This window comes from Trachemys scripta, chromosome 2 (genome assembly GCF_013100865.1).
Source record: "Trachemys scripta elegans isolate TJP31775 chromosome 2, CAS_Tse_1.0, whole genome shotgun sequence".
Lineage (NCBI taxonomy): Eukaryota > Metazoa > Chordata > Testudines > Emydidae > Trachemys > Trachemys scripta.
The window spans coordinates 237,891,470-237,914,192 of record NC_048299.1 but is presented as its reverse complement, the minus strand read 5'-3'; the positions used below and the strand labels follow the sequence as shown (position 1 = coordinate 237,914,192).

General features: G+C 39.7%; 1 protein-coding gene across 1 annotated transcript in view; it reads right to left on the bottom strand.

The window, feature by feature from the left end:
- RIPK2 (receptor interacting serine/threonine kinase 2) overlaps positions 1–22,723 on the bottom strand; it is a 39,251-nt gene that overhangs the window by 3,270 nt on the left and 13,258 nt on the right. Inside the window, exons 3-10 of the mRNA XM_034763233.1 lie at positions 17,470–17,625; positions 12,525–12,682; positions 8,802–8,851; positions 8,437–8,598; positions 4,788–4,873; positions 4,539–4,634; positions 2,940–3,045; positions 521–700 (exon numbers count right to left, since the gene is read on the bottom strand). Coding sequence (XP_034619124.1) covers positions 521–700; positions 2,940–3,045; positions 4,539–4,634; positions 4,788–4,873; positions 8,437–8,598; positions 8,802–8,851; positions 12,525–12,682; positions 17,470–17,625 — 994 coding nt within the window. The remainder of the gene's footprint in view (positions 1–520; positions 701–2,939; positions 3,046–4,538; positions 4,635–4,787; positions 4,874–8,436; positions 8,599–8,801; positions 8,852–12,524; positions 12,683–17,469; positions 17,626–22,723) is intronic.

Below are 22,723 nucleotides of genomic sequence, written 5' to 3'. Positions count from 1 at the left end.
AGACCAGCATTCAAACCCTAACTCTACCACAGACTTCCTGTGTAATCTTGGGCAAGACACAATTTCTCAGTGTCTCAAGTCCTCATTTGCAGGATAGAAATATAACACTTCTTTTCTTCTACTCTATGTCTGTAGGAGAAAGGCAGGATTAGCTATACCTTGACCATCCCTGGTAAGTGTTTGTAATTGTACCATTCTGCATTGTAATACCCCTTTAACAAATACCACACTGAAGCAGAACCATCATACACACCTCAGTCACACTGTATGTGCAATCTTCTTTATCCTGGAAGTAAAGAATTTCCTTAAACTTGAAATTCTTTAGAGCAGTATTGCCTGCATATTGTGTTTTGTATTGCTTTGTTAGTGCTTAGTAAATAATAATAGGCCTAGTCTTCCCTTCAGACACATACACACAAATTGGTAGTTGCACATCAAGATTGTGAAGGCATCTCACTGACCATTCATTATTTTCCTCTGATATTAGTGGGATTTAAAACTCCATCAGTTTGTTTTGTACCTGAGGTAAGTGCTGATGACTGCAGCATGTGTGTCATAGGATTTGATGCGTCTGAACGATCTGCACCAAATGAGGAAGGGTAGCTGTGGTAGGGCACATACAATTTAGCACTCTGGGCTGGAGAGATATTTTCATCCATGCTAACAAGAGAGCACGGTCCTTCAGAACTGTTGTCTTTACCTTAAATAAAAGAGAAAGAATCACATTACTTTTAGGTTCAGGAAAGAAACAAAAACATGTTAAAAATTATTTACAGCACCCTTAAAAAAAATTGTTAGTTGCATGCCTTTCATGTCTGTTCTCTACAAACAACATTCAGATTTTTCATGAAGCTAAGGTTCACAGCGCTTTTACATTTTTTTCTTATTTTCTGTCAGCTTTGGAGGATTTTTTCTTTGCCAAAACTTGGTTGAGAAAACCAGGTTTGGTCTGTTCCAACTTTAAAAAGCCTTAAGCAGCAGAAAATTCCACAGTGGCTGGACCAACCAGAGCTCTGACTTCCAACTTTCATGTTGTCAATTATTTCTTATCAGATTTATTTTAGTGCCTTTTATTTATTTTAGCACAACAAGTGCAGAGGGGCTAAACCTTCCTAAAAGAGACTCAAGCAGAACGGTAGCATCTCAAAGACTAATCGTGATCTTTATTGGAAGTCCAATAGAAAAATCTGCTTTTTTATTTGTTCTATTAGTTATCTCTTGTGAGGATTCCTATATACCTTCATAAAAATTTCATATGAAATCTTCTTATGTAATTCATGTGGCAATACAGGTTTGAATACTAACTATGTCTAACTTAATTCATGGATAGACAATTCATTCAACTGCAGAACTGACTGAGTACAAGAACAAATGACATTGTGAAAGAGATGCAGCAGTATGGTAATAGGTTTACCTTAATGCAGGGCCTGATAGACAATAAAATCATAGAATTTATATGGACACCTTAACCAGAGTAAGCCTAAAACTGTATGTCACTTAAAGGACCCTTTACACCAAGTTTGTATCCAGACACATCCAAACAACAGATAGGTTTCCATTTTTTAACAAAAGTATAATGCCAAAATAAGCAGTTTTAACACAAACATTCCCTGCAGCATTTGTATTTTATGATTTTTATTACCATAGTGCCTAGGAACTCTAGTTATGGACCAGAGACCCCTTTTGCTAGGCACTATACAAATAGAAAAAAAACACAATATTTGCAACATTGTGCCAGTGCATGAAAATCTGAGAGTTGAAATTGATCATATACAAAAGGTTAAAACACAATCTGTATTGATTATTCAAATCAGGGGAAAGCAGTAAAATATCTGAATGTTTTATTTGCAACACTTTTTAAAAAAAACACATTGGCATGAATTACTTGCTCATGGCAGCCAAGGACGAACAACATCCTTCTGCTGTGCTTCCTAAAATAGATTAGCCAACATTTAAGGGCACTTGATGGAAGTCAATTTTTATTTTTCATGTGTTTACAAAGTATATTTGATTGTCTCCCCGTGCCACCTCTACAAATTTCTTGTCTTCTTAGATTGTCAGATTTTCAGGTCTGACATTGTTCCTACTTCTGTGTTTGCCTGGTACCTAACACAATGGGACTCTGATCCAGACCAGTGCCTCTGGACACTATCATAATAAATAATAATTGTTCAAAACTATCTTCTGTGACCTTTCACAAAGAAAGATCAGAGCCACTTGAGAAATTTCATACACACCCCATAGAGAGCACAGACATGCTAACAATACCTCACAGTCAGCTGTGTGACAGAGTGCTAACAGGGCCAAAAGAATCATTACTGGCATTTAATCTTCATACCATGGCTAGATGAAGATCATTGGCCAATGCCATCAGCAGAGCTTCTGTCCTATAGATGGAAGCCTGAAGTCTGACAGGAGACTCCAGATACCACCACCAATGAACATTCCCCCCCCCGTGGGAGATTCTGTACATGGCAGTACACAGTCAATGTCAAGAGGTTTTGAGACTCACCAGTGTCTTATCCAGTCACATTCATACGCATCCTTCATACTGAGCCTAATTTTCCCATGTCAGTTTCACTACATACTTCTAGTTAAACTACTTTGTATCACTCTAAACAATCCTTCTCCAGCTCTTTTGTTTCTACTCTGAAAGTATTCATAAACGGGCTGTCATGGCTCAGTATGGCCCGTGATCTAGCACCTACTCCTCATCCTGGCCCATGATCTGGCCATATAGGGGGCAATTAGTTGTCCCAATGGGGTGTAATGGAGTTATGGTGATTTATTCCAGCTGCAGAGGACTACTTAAGTAGAGCTGGGATCTCAGTGTAGGGTGAGTACTCCTGTACAAATGCGGTATCACAAATAGAGTATAAAGTTGCAATTCAATAATAACTGAATATCATGAAGCAATATTGTACAGCAAGGTTACATACCTGTTGAGAGGATATTATACTTTGGTATAGACTTGAGTCTTGGTAATTCAGGTGACATGCTCCGGAGGGGGAGTGCACCACTTTGTAGGAAGGGAGCATGTGTTTCCTGAAATGAATTCAGTTATATAGTGAAGATGTAGATTTTTGGAATGGTTTAGTAATTTCTAAAGTGCTTTCCTTTTGTTGTCTTTTCCTTGTTATTAAGATGCTCAAGTTACTTCACAATTAAAATATAGTAAGACATTGAAAAGAAGTTGTTAGAGAGCTTATTCCTTCACTCTCCCACTTCCCTGGTCCTTCTCGCATGAACAGAGAGCAACAATACCCGAAGTCCGAAGGTGCAAACAATTCGATGTTTATTGGGGTGAACTTCCAGCAAGCTTAAATCCAAGTTCCTTTTTCCTTATTTTTGAATCCCAACTTACTTCCCGTTTGCCCCTAATTTATATAGTAATAGTCTCAGCTATACCTTAACCAATCATTCTACTGAAATTTAAAATTAATTCTACAGCAGACAGAAACAATCACAGAACCAGACAGAGACCATGCAAATAAACATAGCAAAGTGGGAACTATAATGACAAAACAATACAGAAGTGAGGATTTCACAACTACATCTATAAAGACATAAGGGTTTCCCAGCTGTCTCTCTTGATAAGTGAGTTCTTACCAGACAGAAAACTATCAAACTAAATTTCCTTTTACATCTTCTAGGCTCTTCCCTTTCTCTGGAGGTGATAGATTGGATCACCTTTCTAACAGCCCCCGACTGCCTTATTTCAATGGGACTAGTTTGCAATGGGAGGATGTGACCAAACGCTTCCCAGCTTATGGCTGCCTCTGCTGCTTGGCCAAAGGCCTTAGCCTAAAAACAGGGCCTCAGACTGTCCCAGTGAGAGAAGGCCCTGACACAGATTCTCTCTTTTATACCTCTTTAACTAGCTAAATGATAAACATATACCTAAATTCTTCAAGTATAGGCCTTTACAGACAGGCTTGAATATCTATATCCTAACAGAAGTTAAAAACCAAATGCAAATGTTCTTCCACCATCTGCCCAAGATATTACACGCTATTTTAATTATTAGTAGTAAGAATGAAAAGAAGAAGCACTAAGGGACACAATAATTTAAAAACAAATCCACAGTACTTTGCATGAGCAACATCAGTGGGAGTGGGGGATGAAATCATCTCTTTCAACCCCGAAATCGCCCATCGTGTGGCAAAGAACAGGCTGTTGCAGCAGATGTGGTCTGCTACATTCTCTGTAGAGGTATGTGTGTGCTCCCTATATTCAGTGGATAACATGGTCATGTCTTCCAGCTCCCTTGGGCCACCCACAACTAACTCCATCCATGCTGTTGTGCAAACACTGCACTCTGATGTGCAGAAGATAGAAACAGACTTTCCTACTGCTGCCTGCCCCACTGACTCTGCTAGTTTCATTGCTTTTATGCGTTTCATGGCTGTGCAGCTGCAGAAGAGGAGAGGGAGAAAAGTTTTCCCCATACTGAACTAAAAACCATTTCAAAATGTTTTAGTTACCCCAACACATTTGGGAAAGAACTTGAATTCAAAATTAAGAAGAAAAAGATTTACCTCCTGTGGACTAAGATTCAGAGGTATATTTACAGATGTCAGCTCCACATCGGATGTCTTGTGACTGAAGCGAATACATTGAGACTCATATTTTGACTGAAAGAAACATTGGTATTCTTATTAGTTGTGCATTATAAATCTACCAGGCCAGGACAGTATGGACTCAATTCTTACGTTAGTTACACTGTGACAAACACAAGTTGCCATTTCAGTGTATTTTCATATTACATTGTAATAAAAGCTATTTACCTTATCTCTCTTTAAGAGAACTACTGCTTCAAGCATAGATATCTCATCAAATGTTCTCAGCACTGGTTCAAGATCTATTAAGCATTCTAAATAAGAAAAGAATACTCAGGTCAACATTAACTTTTAATAACAGTAATTTTTCTCATGCTCATGAAAAGTGGTAGATTGACATCCCTGGGAGATTAATGCCACCTATTTATCTAGTGATTTTATGTCATTTTAATAATTAGATGACAGGAAGTTCAACTACTCCATCCCAGCATGTGTGTGTTGATGTAAGGCTTACATAGCTGATTTTTAAAATTTCTGGGTGGCTGTTACTTGCAGAAATGTCTAATTTAAGTTGAGCTCAGCTACAAAAAGTGATATATTTAAGCAAACATAAGGGCCTGGAAAACCCCACAACTTCCACTCCCATCTTACAATATACTGCATAATTTTGTTAAAAGGGGACTATTAAATACTTGGCACCAGATCCTCAACTGGCATGACGAAGCAAAACCTCATTGACATTGCTGTACTGATTTACACTGATAATCTGGCTCTTTGTCTTTTCTAATTTAGTCTCTATTCCATTTGACAGTATTTCAAAACAATTATAGACCATCAATAGAGAAAAATATTTTACAGAAAACTTGCAAAATGATCCATAGTACCATTTAAAGTTAAAATAAGGAAGATAAGAAGTTATTTCTGATCATGCAAACTATGTTTTAAGGCAGGAATTTGTAGAAACAAAGGGATATGTTATTTGATGCACACACAATTCCTATGAACAATAGTGAGCATTACAAGGATGCACTGAGAGGAAAACATACTTGAGTGAACAAAAAATACATCCCCACATAATATCGACAGATTATGAGCAAAATTGCTTCTCAATTTTCTCTTTCAAACTGAAAAGCACTTTTCAGAAACCGAGCACGATACTCTAAAAATGGTGAAGAGGTAGTCAGAGGGAAGGTAGCTGATTTATCTCGGCATCACTAATTCTCCTAATTTACTATCAATGAGTATCACAGAAATATAAAGAGGAAGCAAAAAAGTAAACATTTCAACCCTTACAAGTACCACTGCAAAATGAAGGGAACTAAAAGTAAACTGAGTAGAAAATTCCGCTTTTACAATAATACAGCAGAAAAAGTTTTCTCCTTAAATAAAACCACCTGTTTTCTTCCTTTTATTAAAAAAAAATGTAAGGTTATTTATTGTTATGAAGTCACATAAGATACATACTACTTTGATTATGTAACCCAGATAAATATAATTATAACATTAATTAAACAATCCTTACAATTCTAACATTGTGCTAACACTACAAACAACATTTTAGCTGATGCAATTCATTACAAAATAAGAATACCCAAGAAGTATAAAAACACAGAAACATTTCTCTGCTTTTATAAAAGGCTGTGATATGACATATTCATTGTTTTTGGTTAAAACAAGAGACAAGGTAAAAGTTCATAAGCCCCAAACTGGACTTTGTCTTAAAACTGACATTCAGTTTCAAAACATCCACCAATATTAAAAGACTTGTCCATGATCCAAACAAAAGGTTGTAAATCCCAAATACTAGACTGAGTTTCCCATTAAACCATCCACTAGTATGCTGTGTTGTGTGTTTGGATTAAAGACATAAGTATGCCTCATTTTTCTCTCCTGCCAGCTTCACTGAAGGAACTGAAATTGTCAAAACAGTCTGCTTTCTGAGCTCTTTGGAAAGCAACTTTCAAAACACTTTCCAGCTCAAAAGAACAGAACCGGCAACAGTTTTAGAGAAATGAAGCTACTGTGCAACCAAACCACCCTAGAAATGGAGATGTTAAATTTGTTGAAACCCTCAGTTTGAAAGATAAAAGTTTAGTGTTTCATACTGGGGATGTTTTAAAATAGAAAGCACTTTTTTTAAAGGAAACTGCAGGTCTAGGCATGTAAACTGTCACAGAGCTTCTAAAATACAGAATTTTGTACCCCAGCACAATCTTACTGTCTTCATTTTGCAACACTAATTGGGAGGGCAGAAGAAAAGCACCAAGGCCATTAAATTTTGAACAATTAAAGATTGCTACTTTTCTGCTTTTACAAGATAATCTGACATCCCCCCTCCATATCATGTTTGCCTTCTGTATTCAATGTTCCAGGTTACAGGACTCACTGTAAAAAAGCTAAAGGCATTAAGATAGGATTTCATAGTAAACATGACAGCATTAAGGGTGAGAAGTGTAGAGGGGAGGGATAGCTCAGTGGTTTGACCACTGCCTTGCTAAACCCAGGATTGTGAGTTCAATCCTTGAGGGAGCCATTTAGGGATCTGGGGCAAAATCAGTACTCCATCTTGCTAGTAAAGGCAGGGGGCTGGACTCAATGACCCAACATCCCTTCCAGTTCTAGGAGATAGGATATATCTCCATTTATTTAAAAAAAAAAAAAAAAAAAAAAAAAAAAGATATTTATAACTGGAGTGAGTCACCTAGTCAGTATGATAAACATTTAAAATCTGTCAAATGCCACTTTAAGTCTTAAATATACAATTAGTTTCCGATTATCATTGCAACTGGTGGTAGGGACCGATCTAGTAAAGACTGCAACATTGTTTACATTATAGTTTCTTATATTTCTCCACACAATATTCACCTTTTAGGCTCATTGGCACTTAGGCTCAGCTCTCTACCTAATGGTGATTTGGAGGGAAAAGTATAAGCAAAATGAGTGAGGGAGGAAGGGGAAACCCAGAAAGCATTGTTCCCAGTGTTTTTTTTTTTTTTAAATCTAACCACAACTTTTTAAACATTGCTGTAGCAATATGCTGAAAGTTGGCACTAGTGTCTTGCATGAAAAACTAAGACCTTGGGGGTTGTGTACCGAGCCTGCATAATAGACATTTAAAATTCTATGGGTGCACTTAGGGGCAGAGCCAGCTGCCAATTCCACAGCCATGAAATCCCACTGGCAGTGGAACTACTGTGCAATGGAGCTGATGAGCTTGATGTGAAGCAGGCTGAAGGGGCTTGTGCAACAGCACATTCGGGAAGGTGGGACAGTGTTTTCACACTGCTTCCCCCAGAACACAGGTATGTTCCGGGAACACACACATTTGTTTATGAAAGGGTAAAAGTTTGATCGTAAAAGGCTGGTTCAGTTTTTTTATAGGAATTTATAATCCAGGGCTCACTGTTAGTTCAGCAAGCAAAACACCTCTGACTGCTTACAAGTTCCACTAGCCTTATTTTATCTGTTTTCCTCTAATTATTTTCCTCCTTAAAACTCCCACCCCTTCAAAAACAAACAGTAAATTAAGTGCAAATAAATAAATCATGTTAAGGTTGCACAATTAATCACAAAAAGACAGGAAATACAAAATTGAAGATTCCAACTACAATATAAACCTGGCTGCATTGTACATGTTCCATTTTTTATTATTGTTTGACTTCTAGCATGAGTAGCTTAATGTTACTGTATATGCTGTTAAATGTAAAGCGTAAATTATGTAAGATATTTGACAAGGCTGAGTTAAAGCTGTTTTGGATGCAGTTGTTTACATTTCCTTTTTGTGACTGCAATTAAGCAATCTCAACATTGTATTAACATACAGGTATTTTGCGGGATATGGTTTTCCACTTAACCTATACCAAGCAAGTAAACTCACTTGAAAAAGAAGGTCTTTCATCTGGATTTTGTGCCCATCCACTTGCCATTAATGTTACTATCAGCACTCGGTGGGGTATGTCCATTGATAAAGTTTCTTCACTAGTGTCTGGTCGCTTTCCTTGTGACACACTATACATAATCTGCAAGGGGTTTATAACTTCTGTCAAAATAGATATCAGGCATTTATTAGAAATATATGTACTATTGATAGTTATTGTTTACTATAGGAGGATAAATTAAAATTGCAGACAATAATTAGGGATGTTGTAATTCTGCCAAAATAATTGTGTTCAGAGTACTGTACAGAGGCTTTAGCTAAATGTAAATAAGGCTATAAAAGAAAACTAAAGAACACATTCTCACCTTCAAAGGGCTGTTTTCTTGACATTACTTCCCACATAATAATGGCATAGCTGTTAAAGTAAAAATGTGCATTACTTTAGAACATTTTATTATTTATGCTGACAATGCACTCAGCATCATACAAAATATTTCATTAAAATAAGCTTGCCCAACACCAACTTAAATGGTTGACTATAATAATGTCCCCCTTCATACATGTTATGAAAACCAACAACAAGGGTAGCACTGAGTAAAGAACAATGTGCTATAGCTGACTTTATTTATGGTGGCCATATGTGCCTTTGAAAACCTCACTGATTTCACATAAAAAAAATCAGTTTATAAGTAGAGAGTTTTTTCTACCTGCTAGCCCTTCTCATCCTGGGCTCTCAGTGTTAAGAGGGCTTTCTTTCACAGGCCCATTCTACACCTCAGAGTAGGTCCACATAAGGCAGCTTACGTCAACCTAACTGTCTACACTACAATGCTCCTCCCTCTGATTTAACTCACGCACTAGGCCAACCTAATAACTCCACCTCCAGGAGAGGCGTAGTGATTAGGTCGATGTAGTTAGGTTGATGCAGTGTCCATGTAGACACTGAGTTGCTTACATTGCTTATTGCTGCCTTTGGTAGCTGGAGCCCTGCTTACCCATGGCTGACAGCCAGAATCCCGCTGCCCCAGGTGGCGGGGTTCACAGCTCCGGGGGGGTCAGCGGGACTGGGGCTCTGGCTATCATTGCCCCACAATGCTCCACTTAAGTTGGTGCATGCGCTGCTGGCGTGGATGCACACTGACAGAAGGAGCATAGTGTGGACAGGAGGAGCAGATTTAATTACCACAGTGGCTGTAGGCTGACCTAACATAAGTCAACTTAATTTTGTAGCATAGACATGCCTAAACTAACATGAGTTCAGCAGGCCATCATCTATCCTTAGTTACACCTGTGCAAAGCCTTTAAACAGACTGCGAAGGGGAAACAGGGGAAAAATTTGGTCCTGCAATTGGAACTCAGTTAATAATTCTATTAATTATAGGCAAGTCATATGTGGGAGGGATAGCTCAGTGGTTTGAGCATTGGCCTGCTAAACCCAGGGTTGTGAGCTCAATCCTTGAGAGGGCCACATAGGGATCTGGGGCAAAAATCAGTACTTGGTCCTGCTAGTGAAGGCAGGGGGCTGAACTCAATGACCTTTCAAGGTCCCTTCCAGTTCTACAAGATAGGTATATCTCCATATATTATTAAAAAAAAAAATAAAAAATAGAATCTAGCTCCCTCTCCAGAGCGGTGTTACCTATGCAGTGCTAACACGAGTGAAAAGTAATTCAATAAATATTTTTGTCCATAAAGAATGCTGTTGGGACTCTGAATATAAACAGTGATCAGTTGGGTTAGGTGTCATACACGCCATATTCAGTCTGCAGAGAAGAATCAGAAATAACTCCAAACTTACTAAGCCTAATTGTGTTAATATATAAATCAATGGGACTTTTCCCAATAATCTCCATGTGAGCAGGAATAGGCTCAGAACTACAACTTTTAATAAAGGAGAAGCAGAACACTACTTCTATGCAGCAACACATTGTTGGTCCCCTGAGTAGTGACTTAAGAGAGAGATCACTGTCCCTGACATTTGGTAGAAAACAGTGGATTTTAAAGGCCAAAATTCTGCTTTTCAACTAGAGTAACTGAGTCAAACTGGTACAGAAGTCAAAGACTCATCCCTGACAGGAAGGCCTAAGAGCATTCAGAGGGGTGAATGAACTCTGCCACAGCCTGGGAAACCCCCAACATCACCCTCCCATTCAATCTGAGATATGATATAATTAAACATTTTCATCTCTTCTGTCACATTGTAGTCTGCAACTTCCTATTTGTTTTCCTTTGTCTCGTGTTCCTCTTTCCCTCACTATACCTTTCTCTTTCCTTCCATTGTATAGCTTGATTTGCTCCTGTTCTCTTTTTTAGTATGTAGTGTTGTAGCTGTGTTGGTCCCAGGATATTAGAAACACAAGGTAGGTGAGGTAATATCTTTTATTGGACCAACTTCTGTTGGTGAGAGAGACAAGCATTCAAGCTACACAGAGCTCTTCTTCGTGTCTGGGAAAGGTACTCTGAGCATCATAGCTAAATACAAAGTGGAACAGATTGTTTAACTACTACCTACCTATGCTAAACCATCTGTTCCATCTTGTATTTAGCTGTGACACTCACAGGATCTTTCCCAGACCCGAAGAAGAGCACTGTGTAGCTTGAGTGCTTGTCTCTCTCATCAACAGAAGTTGGTCCAATAAAAGATATTACCTCATCCACCTTGTCTCTCTTCTTCAATGGATGTTCTCGTCTCTTGTCTTCTTCTCTCCCTACATCTGTCTTCTTCTCTACTCCTTTGGTTTGGGTTCTCTCCCTTCTTTCCACCCATGTTCTCAGTTTCTTCTTCTCCTCTTTCTAGACAATCTCTCCCTCCTTCCAAACCTCTTTTTCAGTCTAGTTTTCCCTCTAAACTTACTCTTTCTTTGCCTTTACTCTCCTTCTTTTCTCTCTCTCCTAACCAACCTCTTTAGGCTCTCCCCCACTCTAAACCGATACTGTCACATCCTTCTAAAACCATAAGCATAGACAGGGCCTGCTGCAGGTTGCACTCCCTCTCCTGCTCCTCCAATGAACTGCCTTGAGCTCCTGATTCTTCTCTCTTGCTCCACACTCACCTACACCTCTCAAAAGGTGAGAGTTACAGGGATATTCTCTCTCCCTGATTTCTTGCTAGGAATGCCAGGTGCTTCCTCTGCACCTCAAGGGAAAGAGCTAATTATGAGAGTTAATGCTCTCTCCTCCAGGAAGCCCGGGCTTTGTCTTGGCAGTTTAGTCTCTGAAACTGGTTCATCTCTTACCACTGCATCCACACACCTACATGTAAGAGTCTCAAAGTGTCAGAAGTCCTAGATATTTTTAAAATATATGAAAATTATGGAATCCATGACTCAAGTAGCAAAAATGCAGCCTTAATAGATATTCTTAAAAACTATGCTTGACTGCCGTAGGCCATCTGTCAACTGTTAACTATCCACTTCCTCAACTCAATCCCCTCCTTGATTGTTTAGACAGGCTTTAATGTGGTACCCTTCTGAGCTAACTTGTTCAGTATCTCTTACACGGAGAAAGCAACTGCTGTTTCTTTTATAGGTAGCTATTACTCTATATGTGCCATTCAAAAGCTTACTGGAATAGCTCTCCCTGGATTTCTATATGATGTATACTCTGTTTTTGCCTGTCCCTTCACCTGACCTTTTGTAAGTTAATGCTTTTTCTCTCACCCCATGCTTGTCTTGCAAATTACATTAATCTCTGCACGTTAGCCACAGAGATATCTTAAGTAGGTGTGCATAGTTCGTTCATCTGGATGTTTGCACTTTGTTTTGCTACACATTTGCTCTCTCCCCTCATCCATCCTATTTTCAGCAGGGTAATTCTATTCCCTGCAAGCCCTGATTTGTGGGATGTTCAGAAAATTAAACAACATTGGGTTAACTCCAACCAATCCCTTTTTCTAGTTATCCTGTTTTTACCCTAATCTCTAGGGCATTATATTTGTCCTAATGTTTGCTAGGGAAAGAGGTTTTCAAAAATTGTACTTTATCCATTTAGTCTCCCAAAATAACTTGTTCTGGTTCATTATAATCAAGTTCCTTTGACAATTTTTACTTTTCAGTTTGCAGTGCCCACTGTAGGATAACAGGCAGTACCTGTATATATCATGCTTTACACTTGCACGGGTTTTCTGGTTGGGATTATAGTCTTCAGGTGGCATGTAGATAATAGTCCCTCCCTCTGGCAGAGATTTGTCACCTCGTGATTGTGATGTGGACACCATGCGCCATTTCGATAAACCAAAATCCGCAATCTGGTAAAGAACAAAAATCTGTCATTCTGAGAGAGCAGCAGGTCCCATCTATGCACTGATGTTAGTGCAAGTTGTCAAAAATAGAACTGAATGAAGAGTTTGTTTAAAACACTCCATCCCATTTGAAATGAAAGTGGCTATGGTGTTCTGCTAGCTACAAAAAACACCAGCCTTGATTTAGAAAATGTTTCCAAATCAGGGTTCATGTTGTCACCACAGTATTATTATTTATTAATGATTTGAACTACCGTAACACTTAATCGCCATAGTTATGGACCAGGACCCCACTGTGCTAGGTGGTGTACAAAAATAAATAGAATGAAAAGATGTTCCCTCCCATTGCTCCCTGTGGGCAACACCTCCCATGTAGTCCGTGATTTGGCTGTGGAATTCACCCTTGCTAAAAAACTGCATTTCAGAATATCAGCTTTCATTTCCAAAGACCAAACACTTATGTTTCTAGCTCTTATGGTTGGAAAGAAAATCTTGAAAACATTAATCAAGTGTAAAACGATGCAGCACTATCCAAAAACAACAACAACTCAGAGAGTGGTGCAGTTCTTATCATCTCAATCAGAGCTCCTTGGACCTAGCATTTTTCCAAGATGCCATAGAATTAATCATTTTGGCTGTGAAATTTGCCATTTTGCTGCAGACAGGCACCCACTATTTTGTTTGCTGTTTCCATGTCTGGCTGGGACATGCCTGAAACTGCTTCTTGTTCTCTATCCTTCCCTACAAACTAAGAATTAATTGGTTTGCAATGCATGCACCTGTGATGGGGTGTCCACCTCAACCCCTCCCCCCACTTGCCCTGAAGGAATTAATGGAAGCCAGATGGGCCAATTAACCTTTTAGTCCGAGAGGAAAGTGAACCTGTGTGAGAACAGGCAGCGGTTCTATAAAGCCAGGGAGCTGATGGTAGGAAGGACTACAGGGAAGGAGTCTGCAGTCACTTTCTGGGAGAAGGGAAGTGTGTTGGGAGGGCTATCAAGACAAGTAGCCCACTAGTGCTCCCTGGGAGGAGGGAGTAGAGAGACTGACAAACCCCAGAGAGTGGGGGAGTGCTGGGGTAGGAAGCAGCCCAGGGAATAAGCAGCAAGGTTGGAGACTGAACAGACGTTGGTTGCATGTTGTAGGGTCCCTGGGCTGGAACCCGGAGTAGAGAGTAGGCCCAGGTTCCTCTGCCTGACACTGGGAAAATGGTACTGGCAAGGGAGTGAACTGGAAGACTGCCTTGGCCACTATGGGAGTGACAGAAACTTTGAAGGACTATACCCCAGAAGGGGGGCATGCTGAGCAACCTGGTCAGAGGCCGAGTCACAGAGAGGATAGCTGCGGCTCCTGAGAGCAAGAAGAGCAGCAGAGGAGAAACTGATGGGGTTTAACCACTAGAATGGGCGTTGCTGTGACTGAGATAATCCCCAGAACCGCCAGGAGATGGCATCATCCAGCAGTGAGTATAGCAACCTGTCACAGCATCCCACACTGTTCCACTGAACCAGGCAGCGGGGGATCAGGGAGCAAGAGCTGGACTCCAGCTTCCAGCATGGGGGAGAGAGAACCAGAAGTGTAGGCTGTCCAGTTGGGATGCCTAGAATTCAGGACAGTGGCCAATGGGTGGAAATCCAAGGAGATAAAGCGAGCTACCCACTCCACACTTTCCTGGTACACACACGATAGGGGAAAAAGGGTTCTGAGCAAGGCTGCCTGGACAACACTGCAACAACTAATATCTATGGATATGAGCTTCCTGGAGAATACACGAGGAAAAAAAAAAGTTAAAAATAATTATTGACTGGTGTTATGTCACTGACTGGGCCATAGTTATGTGTATTTATGTAGGACAGGTGGAAGTGAAGGAAGAATATTTAATTAGAACAGAATAAATTAAAGTGCTTGTAATGGACTTGATTTCATTGTGTCATGGAGTACATGGCCTGTCTATAAGAGCTTTCTTCTGACTAGCTTTTGAGGTCATTGGGGGAGGAGGGAATGATTTTAAAACCAATTTGCATAATGCACTTTTGTGTGTCTGGTCTCATTGTAATTCAACAGAAATCTTACTAATTTAGCAGATATTTGATGCAATCAGACACACTGTGACTGCATATTTTCCATATGTTCAATACTTTCTTTTTTATAATACACAGCAGATGTATCTCCGTCCATTTTCTGCCAGTTATTAAAATCTTAATTACACTCCACCCAAAGGCAGCTCAAATAATTAGAGAGCTACTTAATAAGCAATGAGCAATTAACCCCCACATAAAGCATCTGTAGAAAAATTCATCTTAAAGCATTAACCATTCAAATTTAAGGCAAAGCATCTCCCTCAATTACTGTAATACTAAATGTTCCAGATTGTCCATTTCAAATTTTCAAACTATTGATGAAAGGAAACAAAACTTTATCAAACTGTTTTTATTTCTATTCAAATTATAAAAGTGACCAACAGTTTTCTTAACAAATGGATTCTTCATCACCAATACTTCCTTCTCTTTGCCTCTGAATTAAAGGTCCATAATAAACCATTAAAGTTAAGATGGCTCAGAAACAATTTCACGTATGTTTTGTTCTATTTTAAGGTGAATATCCAGCCTAATAAGCAACCAAGGCCTTGATTACCCCTTATCAATTCTCCTTCAGGAAGTATCTGCCAGGTAGGTTTCTCGCCTTCCCATACTATCCAAACTCAGAGCGTGCATATTTGAAGAGATGTTCTAAGGCTACAATAAGCACTGCTGAGTGAAGAATGACAATTTGGAAGCAAGACAGTACATCACATATTACACTGTTGCTGGGCATGGGAAACCCACCAGGGCCTACCTGAGCTCCTCTGACTTCAGAACTTGAGCAGTCCTTCGAAGGAGTTTCTACTCTGAAAGGACCACATTAAGGGTTATCCTCAAGGACTTTCATAAGAAAGTGTTACCACTTCTGAATATTAGCCACTGCTATTATTTCTTGCACTGCCTAATTACTTCTTTAATTCCTCTCTATTTTGTTACCATGAACTAACATTTTGCTTATCTTAACACTGTCTTATTATAGTACCTCCAACCCCTCTTCTCTGTAACTAAAACTGTGAAATCATGACTACTTTTATGTTAATTTTGCTGAGAATTTGGTTATTTTCCCTAGGTATAATCCCTTCAGATATCCACAGGTTTATCTCAGTTAAATTTCTCATCTACTAACTTTGATTTATTTAATCTGTATGGCATACTGCATAGGCCAACATTATGGAAAGGCAGTGTGCTGCTAAAGGCCAGGAATCTGCAATTGGATTGGTGCACGTCAACCCATTTCTGTGTGGAACCTCCCTGAAGAAGATGAGGCTCTGCCTTCAAAGACACAACTGCAGGACTGGAGTATAAGTTTGTCCCTTCCTATCCTCATTCCTTGTCTGCAATATTAAACACACTTCAGTTCTGCTATGTGTAAGGGGACTGTTGTCCCCTTACTAAAACTCAGTGGGGGTGTTTTGGGTGGCTAGCTCCCAGTACTAAAAGTAAGGGGAAGGATCGATGGGAAATCAGGACCCTGAAACTGACAGCCCCCCAGGAACAATGGAGAGAGGCCAGTGCTCCAGGTCAGCCTGATTGACAGGGCAGGCAGGCTAATCAGGGAGTCAGGAGGCCAGCGGATCCCGACCTCTATGTGAGCTGGAATTGCCTGGGTCAGACAGAGTGGGGCCCAAGGAGAAAGCAGGGGCCCAACCTGAGCTGGGGAGCAGAGCTGTGCCACCAAGAGGGGCCAGAAAAGCATCCCAGGAAGCAGGTCAGAGCTGGGAGCAGAGTCACAGAAGCAGCCCACAGAGCAGACCTGTGCTGGGAGGAGAGCTGCAGCAACCAGAGCCAGAGAAGCAGCCTAGGGAGCTGGAGGCAGAGCAGCAACAGCAGCCATGCTGAGGCAGAGTGGTGGAGCTGGAGCTGAGGCAGCAGAGTGGTGGAGCTGAGGCAGAGTGGAGCTGGAGCTGAGGCAGAGAAGCTGGAGCAGTCTGGAGCCGGGTGCGGTGAGCAGCTGGGGAGGGCGAGGGGGACCCTGGGCAGCAGGCCCAGTGTAGGGAGATGCCCCCAGCCAAGACTCCTGGCAGGCCAGACTTGGAGGGCGATCATAACCCCGACAGGGCGGGGGAAACGCTGGGAAGAAGGGTCCTGCCACCTAGAGCCTGAGAGCGTGTGGCCACCACCAGAGCAAATGTCCAACCCGCAGCATCCCTGCAGCACAACCAGGGTCTAAGGAGGAGGCCTGGGACTTGTGAGGACAAGACTGAACTTCCCTTACATTCCAGAGATGCTGGTTGTGATGTCCCTGTGCCACAGAGAAGGGTGACGGGTTTTCTTTTAACCTTTCCCATTTTTTCCTTATTTTTTTTTCCAATTGATTGCTGTTTAATAAATTGTATTTGCTTTGAACTGTATGTAATGATCAGTGGGTCAGGGAAGCATCCTGTGCAGAGAAAGCACCCTGGAGTGGGGACACCCTAGCCCCTGCCCTAAGTGACCATGACAAGGTTGGGGGTCAAGCCCCCCAGGAATCCTGGGCCCAGTCTTGTTGGGGTTACGAGGACTCTGCCATACAGGAGAGTGGAAGGGGAGCGCTTGAGGTCAGGCAGGCCTCTGGGTAAAGGAAGTGGGAGCGAGGACTCAGATCCTTTCACTAGCCCACTTCACTGGGGGAGTGTATAAGCCAGGAAAGTTTCCCACAATAGCAGGACCATTCCCCCACTTACATATATTCACTGAAGAAGAATATAGGGACTAAAATAATCAGAACTTTACCTTAACATGAAACTCGCTATCCAGTAAAATATTCTGGGTCTTCAAATCATGGTGCAGCAATGGAGGACTCATATTGTGCAGATAATTCACTCCCAAAGCAATTTCATACAGAATACGGAATCGTAGTGACCATGCAATGTCAGGATACGCATTTTTCTACCAAAGAAAAAAGAAAACCAGAAAAATCACAATATGATCATCCATTTAAATATTTTAACAAAAATCTTTGAGTTAGAGGAGACATACTTTGAAAAGAGGTTTTTTTACATCTTGTATTCGCAAATTTAAAATGACAAATCAGTGATTGGTGTTAATTTATATATGTTTTAACATTATGAACTATTTAATCACTCATTACTATGCTCCTATTCTTTAGCAATTATACTTTATCAATTCACAATTATATATACTGTTACTAATACACATACTGTATGACCTTGCGATGATAAAGTTCTAGATAAGATTTAGATATCATCAACAGACTCCGAGTGCTTTACAAAAGTGAGCAAGTATCGTCTTAAACCTCGCTATTCCACTGCAGAACACAGGGTCTTAACCACTGCCTTCCACCTTCGCTGGTCTCCTCCTGCAGTCTTAGTTTTCAATTCTGCTTATATTATGTAGTTCAACGTTATCATTGGTCTACCTCATTGCCTCTTGCCCTAGGGGTTCCAATCCAATTCCTGTCTTACGTTATTTAGTTTTCTAACTCTATGTACTAGCTATCTCCATTCTCATTCCAGAATTTCTTGTCCTAGTGGCTTTTGTTTTATCCTCCTCAAGAATTCTTTATTTGTGACTCCTCTTCCCCCTGAGGATACTGGGGATTATTCTGTCAGCTGTTTATTAAAACTTGGAGTTTAGATAGTGAAGTCTTGAATCTCCAAATTTCAGCACACTATAGTAAGACCAACTTTACAACAGTGTTAAATATTCAAAGTTTTTAGTTTGGAAGCAAGATGTCTGTTTCTCCAGATTGGCTTTAGAGTTACAAAGGCATGTCTGGCTTTTGATACTCTGGTTTTAATGTTTTCATCTGCTCTACTTGCTGTGTCACAGATCAGGGCATTTCCCTGCTTCCTCTCAGTCGTCCAGCTTGCAGCAACCCAGCCGGTGCCTTTCTTGGGTGGAGACCTATATCTCACTCCCTTCTACCCTTCTGGGTATTTCCAGGCTGAGATGTTCCCTGCCTTCGCTGTGTTATTCCCAGCAGAGTGACTTCCCATGGTTGTAATTTACCACACAGTTCTTTTTAAGCAAGCCTATTTTATTCTTAAGATAAAAAACATTACAGAGAATATGTTTAAAAATAATAAAACTACATGCATGCTCATACAATTACCAGAGATCACCCTAACCCTAACATTGAGGGATATTAAAGAAGGTACTAACAGTGATTCCCCCAAGTGACAGTGACCCCCTCATAATTTGGCCCCCACACTTTAAAATCCAACAGTTTCACCAAGTACAAAAATTTCTTGGGTCTTCTGTTAAAACTTGTAAGCTACTGTCTGTAGAAACCATTGATTATATCTATCCTGTGAAAGATATTTTACTACTATGTAAAACTTACAAACAAGTTAACTGACTTTCTTCTTGAAGTAATTGATACAATGTAAACAAACACTATAAGCTGTTAAGTGACTTTCACTTCATTCAATGGCTCCTTAGGACAGACCCCCACCCTTTGTGATTAAAGGGCCGGGAGTCTCAAATGAATTAGCACACACTCTGAAAGTGGTGGAGACAGCAAATTAAAATATGGTTAAGGGATGGAATGTATGCTGATGAATGCTTGATATACATGGATGGTTAGGGAGGTGCCAGCCTAGAAAAGGAGTATCTATCGGCCGAAGAATGTGTCAAGTGGATGATCAGAAACCCCCGGAGGGTAAACTGGACCCACCCCATCACCTAGAAGGATGAGAAACACAAACTTTGGACAGTGTGGAGCCACCAGGAATGTGCCACTTTGGACAGGAATGTGCCATCTGCTGATTGAGTCAGCAACAGCAGGATGAAACAGCTCCCATAGACTAACATAGGAACTAATTCCTATAAGAATGGACTCTAAAGACTGATGACTTTGAGTCTCTGGTTCTGCTGCCAGCCTCCAGGAGCATCAGGTGCACCTGACACAGACTCGGCTCCATCCTCATGACCAAGATACCTGGCCAGTAACTTGACATGAGCAACTTCTAGGCTGGTAACTATAACACCTATACAGAACTTGAATGAATGATTGTGTAAATGAATCTCTCTCTCTCTCTCTCTATATATATATATATGTATGTGTGTATGTATAAGAAATAAGTAGTCAAACAACGTTGTTTACTTTTATCTTTTGCTTTATCAGTATATTTACAATAAATGTGGCATCTTTGCCTTATCCCTCTTAATAAGATCCTGCTGGTTTTTATTCTATTGGTATAACAACATGGGTTCTGGCATTCACCAACCCCCCCAAAGGGGTTTCCCTCTTGTTTCAAGTTCATCATAGCTTCAGCTCAGAACAAGCACACAGTCTTATGGGGCCTCAGTAGGCAAAGTCCTTCCAATCCTTCCTTAAACAATGGGGGCCTCTATGGACTAGAGATCCTGTCCATTTGCTGGACCAGGAAGAAGGGCCTGGACCAGGATAGTCATCCAAAAGTCTTTTGTCTATTGGTCCATGGAGAATCCATTTTGAACTAGTATATGCAGACCTCACTAAGGGGTGACTTCAAAGGGGCTCATAACCTGAGGAATTACATTAGCATCCCCCTCATCCTAGAGGAGTGACCTACAATTCCATAATAAATATGCACAACTGCATTTTTAATACCATGGACCCCCAAAGTATTAAACATAATTCAATCAAGTTTACAGAATTAAGTTAAACCTTATCCTAATTCCATAAGGATTGTGCAGGATATTGTCGGTCTGTTGCATGTTGTACTTACAATGCTGTCAAGATATGTGAAATATCGGACCTCTTTTGTGTCTGTCCCAGAAAATGTTATTGGTGTTGTGTGTTGATTCTTGAGGTTTTAGTTTTCTCAGTGTTGATTTTCAATCTTATTAATTGTGCATAAGCCTGAAGATCATTTGTTTTGGCTTGCATGTTCCTATGGGTAAGTGATAGCATGTTGATGTCATCCACAAAGTCAAGTTGGTCTAACTTCTGTTTGAAAATTCATTGTATGTCCTTTCATTGTTCTGTACTCTCTCTCATTACCCAATCCACTATCAGTAAAAAAAGTTCTGGGTGACATAAGACATCCTCACCTGATGCCCAGAGTGACTTTGAATGGTTTAGTTGGTTCTCTATTATGTAGTACTTGGCATGTCATATTTTCATAGAAGCTTTGAATGATCCTCACAAATTTTGGAATGATTCCATAGTTGTGTAGCAATTTTCATAAAACAGTTCCATCTGTTATGCCAAAATTTTTTTGGAAATCTAAAAAATTCATATAAAATGGTGACTGTCATACAAGCAACAGTTCTATGTTGATACGTAAGATTATTATTTGATATGTACCTGATTTATCCTGTCTGAACCGTGCATGTATCTTGAATCTACAGCGGATCTGAGCTTTTTAGGTGACAAATCTGTGGAACTGTCCCAGATGTCAATAGAGAAGGTTTTGGAATAAACTGCTAAATTAAATAGTAGAGCTATCAAATAATTTTTAAAAAATCTCAATTAACCAAGATTAAAAAAAATTGTGATTAATTGCAGTTTAAATCACACTGTTAAACAATAGAATATCATTTATTTAAATATTTGTGGATGTTTTCTACATTTTCAAATATATTGATTTAAATTACAACACAGAATACAAAGTGTATTGTTGTAGCCGGCATTGCAAGATATTTACGTGCCAGATTTGCTAAATACCCCTTCCTGCTTCAACTACCATTCCAGAGGACATGCTTTCATGCTGCTGGCAGATTCTGCTTGATAATGATCCAAAGCAGTACAGACCAACGCACGTTCATTATCATCATCTGAATCAGATGCCACCAATAGAAGGTTGATTTTTCTTTTTTGGTAGTTCTGGTTCTGTAGTTTCCAAATCGGAGTGTTGCTCTTTTAAGACTTCTGATAGTATGTTCTACACTTCGTCTCTCAGATTTTTGGAAGGCATTTCAGATTCTTAAACTTTGGGTTGAGTGCGGTAGCTATCTTTAGAAATCTCATATTAATACCATCTTTGCGTTTTGTCAAATCTGCAATGAAAGTGTTCTTAAATCGAACAACGTATGTTGGGTCATCAGCCGAGACTGCCATAACACAAAATATATGGCAGAACCCAGGTAAAATCATGGAGCAGGAGACTTACAATTCTCCTCCAAGGAGTTCAGTCAAATTTAATTAACACTTTTTTTTTTTAAACGAGAGTCATCAGCATGGAAGCATGTCCTCTGGAATGGTGGTCAAAACATGAAGGGGCATACAAACATTTAGCATATCTGATGTAAATACTGTGCAACCCCGGCTAAGAGCTAAAACACCCGTTCTCACTTTCAGGTGACATTGTAAATAAAAAGCAGGCAGCATTATCTCCCATAAATGTAAACAAACTTGTTTGTCTTAGTGATTGACTGAACAAGAAACAGGATTGAGTGGACTTGTAGGCTCTAAAATTTTTAGGATTTTTGAGTGCAGTTATGTAACAATTCTATATTTGTAAATTGCACATTCATGATAGAGATTCACTACAGTACTTGTATGAGGTGAACTGAAAAATACTATTTGTTTCTTTTACAGTGCAAATATTTGTAATCAAATATATAAAATGTCACTGTACACTTTGTATTCTGTGTTGTAACTGAAATTAATATATTTGAAAATGTAGAAAAATATTAAAAAAACCAATTGGCATTTTATTATTGTTTAACAGTGCGATTAATATTTTTAATTGAGGTAATTTGTTTGGAATTAATTGTTTGAGTTAACTGCGACTAATGGATAGTCCTACTAAATAGTAATAAGTCACCAGAACGAGATAGTATTCACCCAAGAATTCTGAAGGAACTGAAATATGAAATTGCAGAACTACTAACTGTGGTATGTAACCTATCATTTAAATCAGTTTCTGTACCAGATGACAGGAGGATAGTAATGTTACACCAATTTTTAAAAAAGGATACAGAGGCTATCCTGGCAATTACAGGCCAGTAAGTCTAACTTCAGTATCTCACAAATTGGGTGAAACTATAGTAAATAACTGAATTATCAGACACATACATAAATACACTTTGTTGG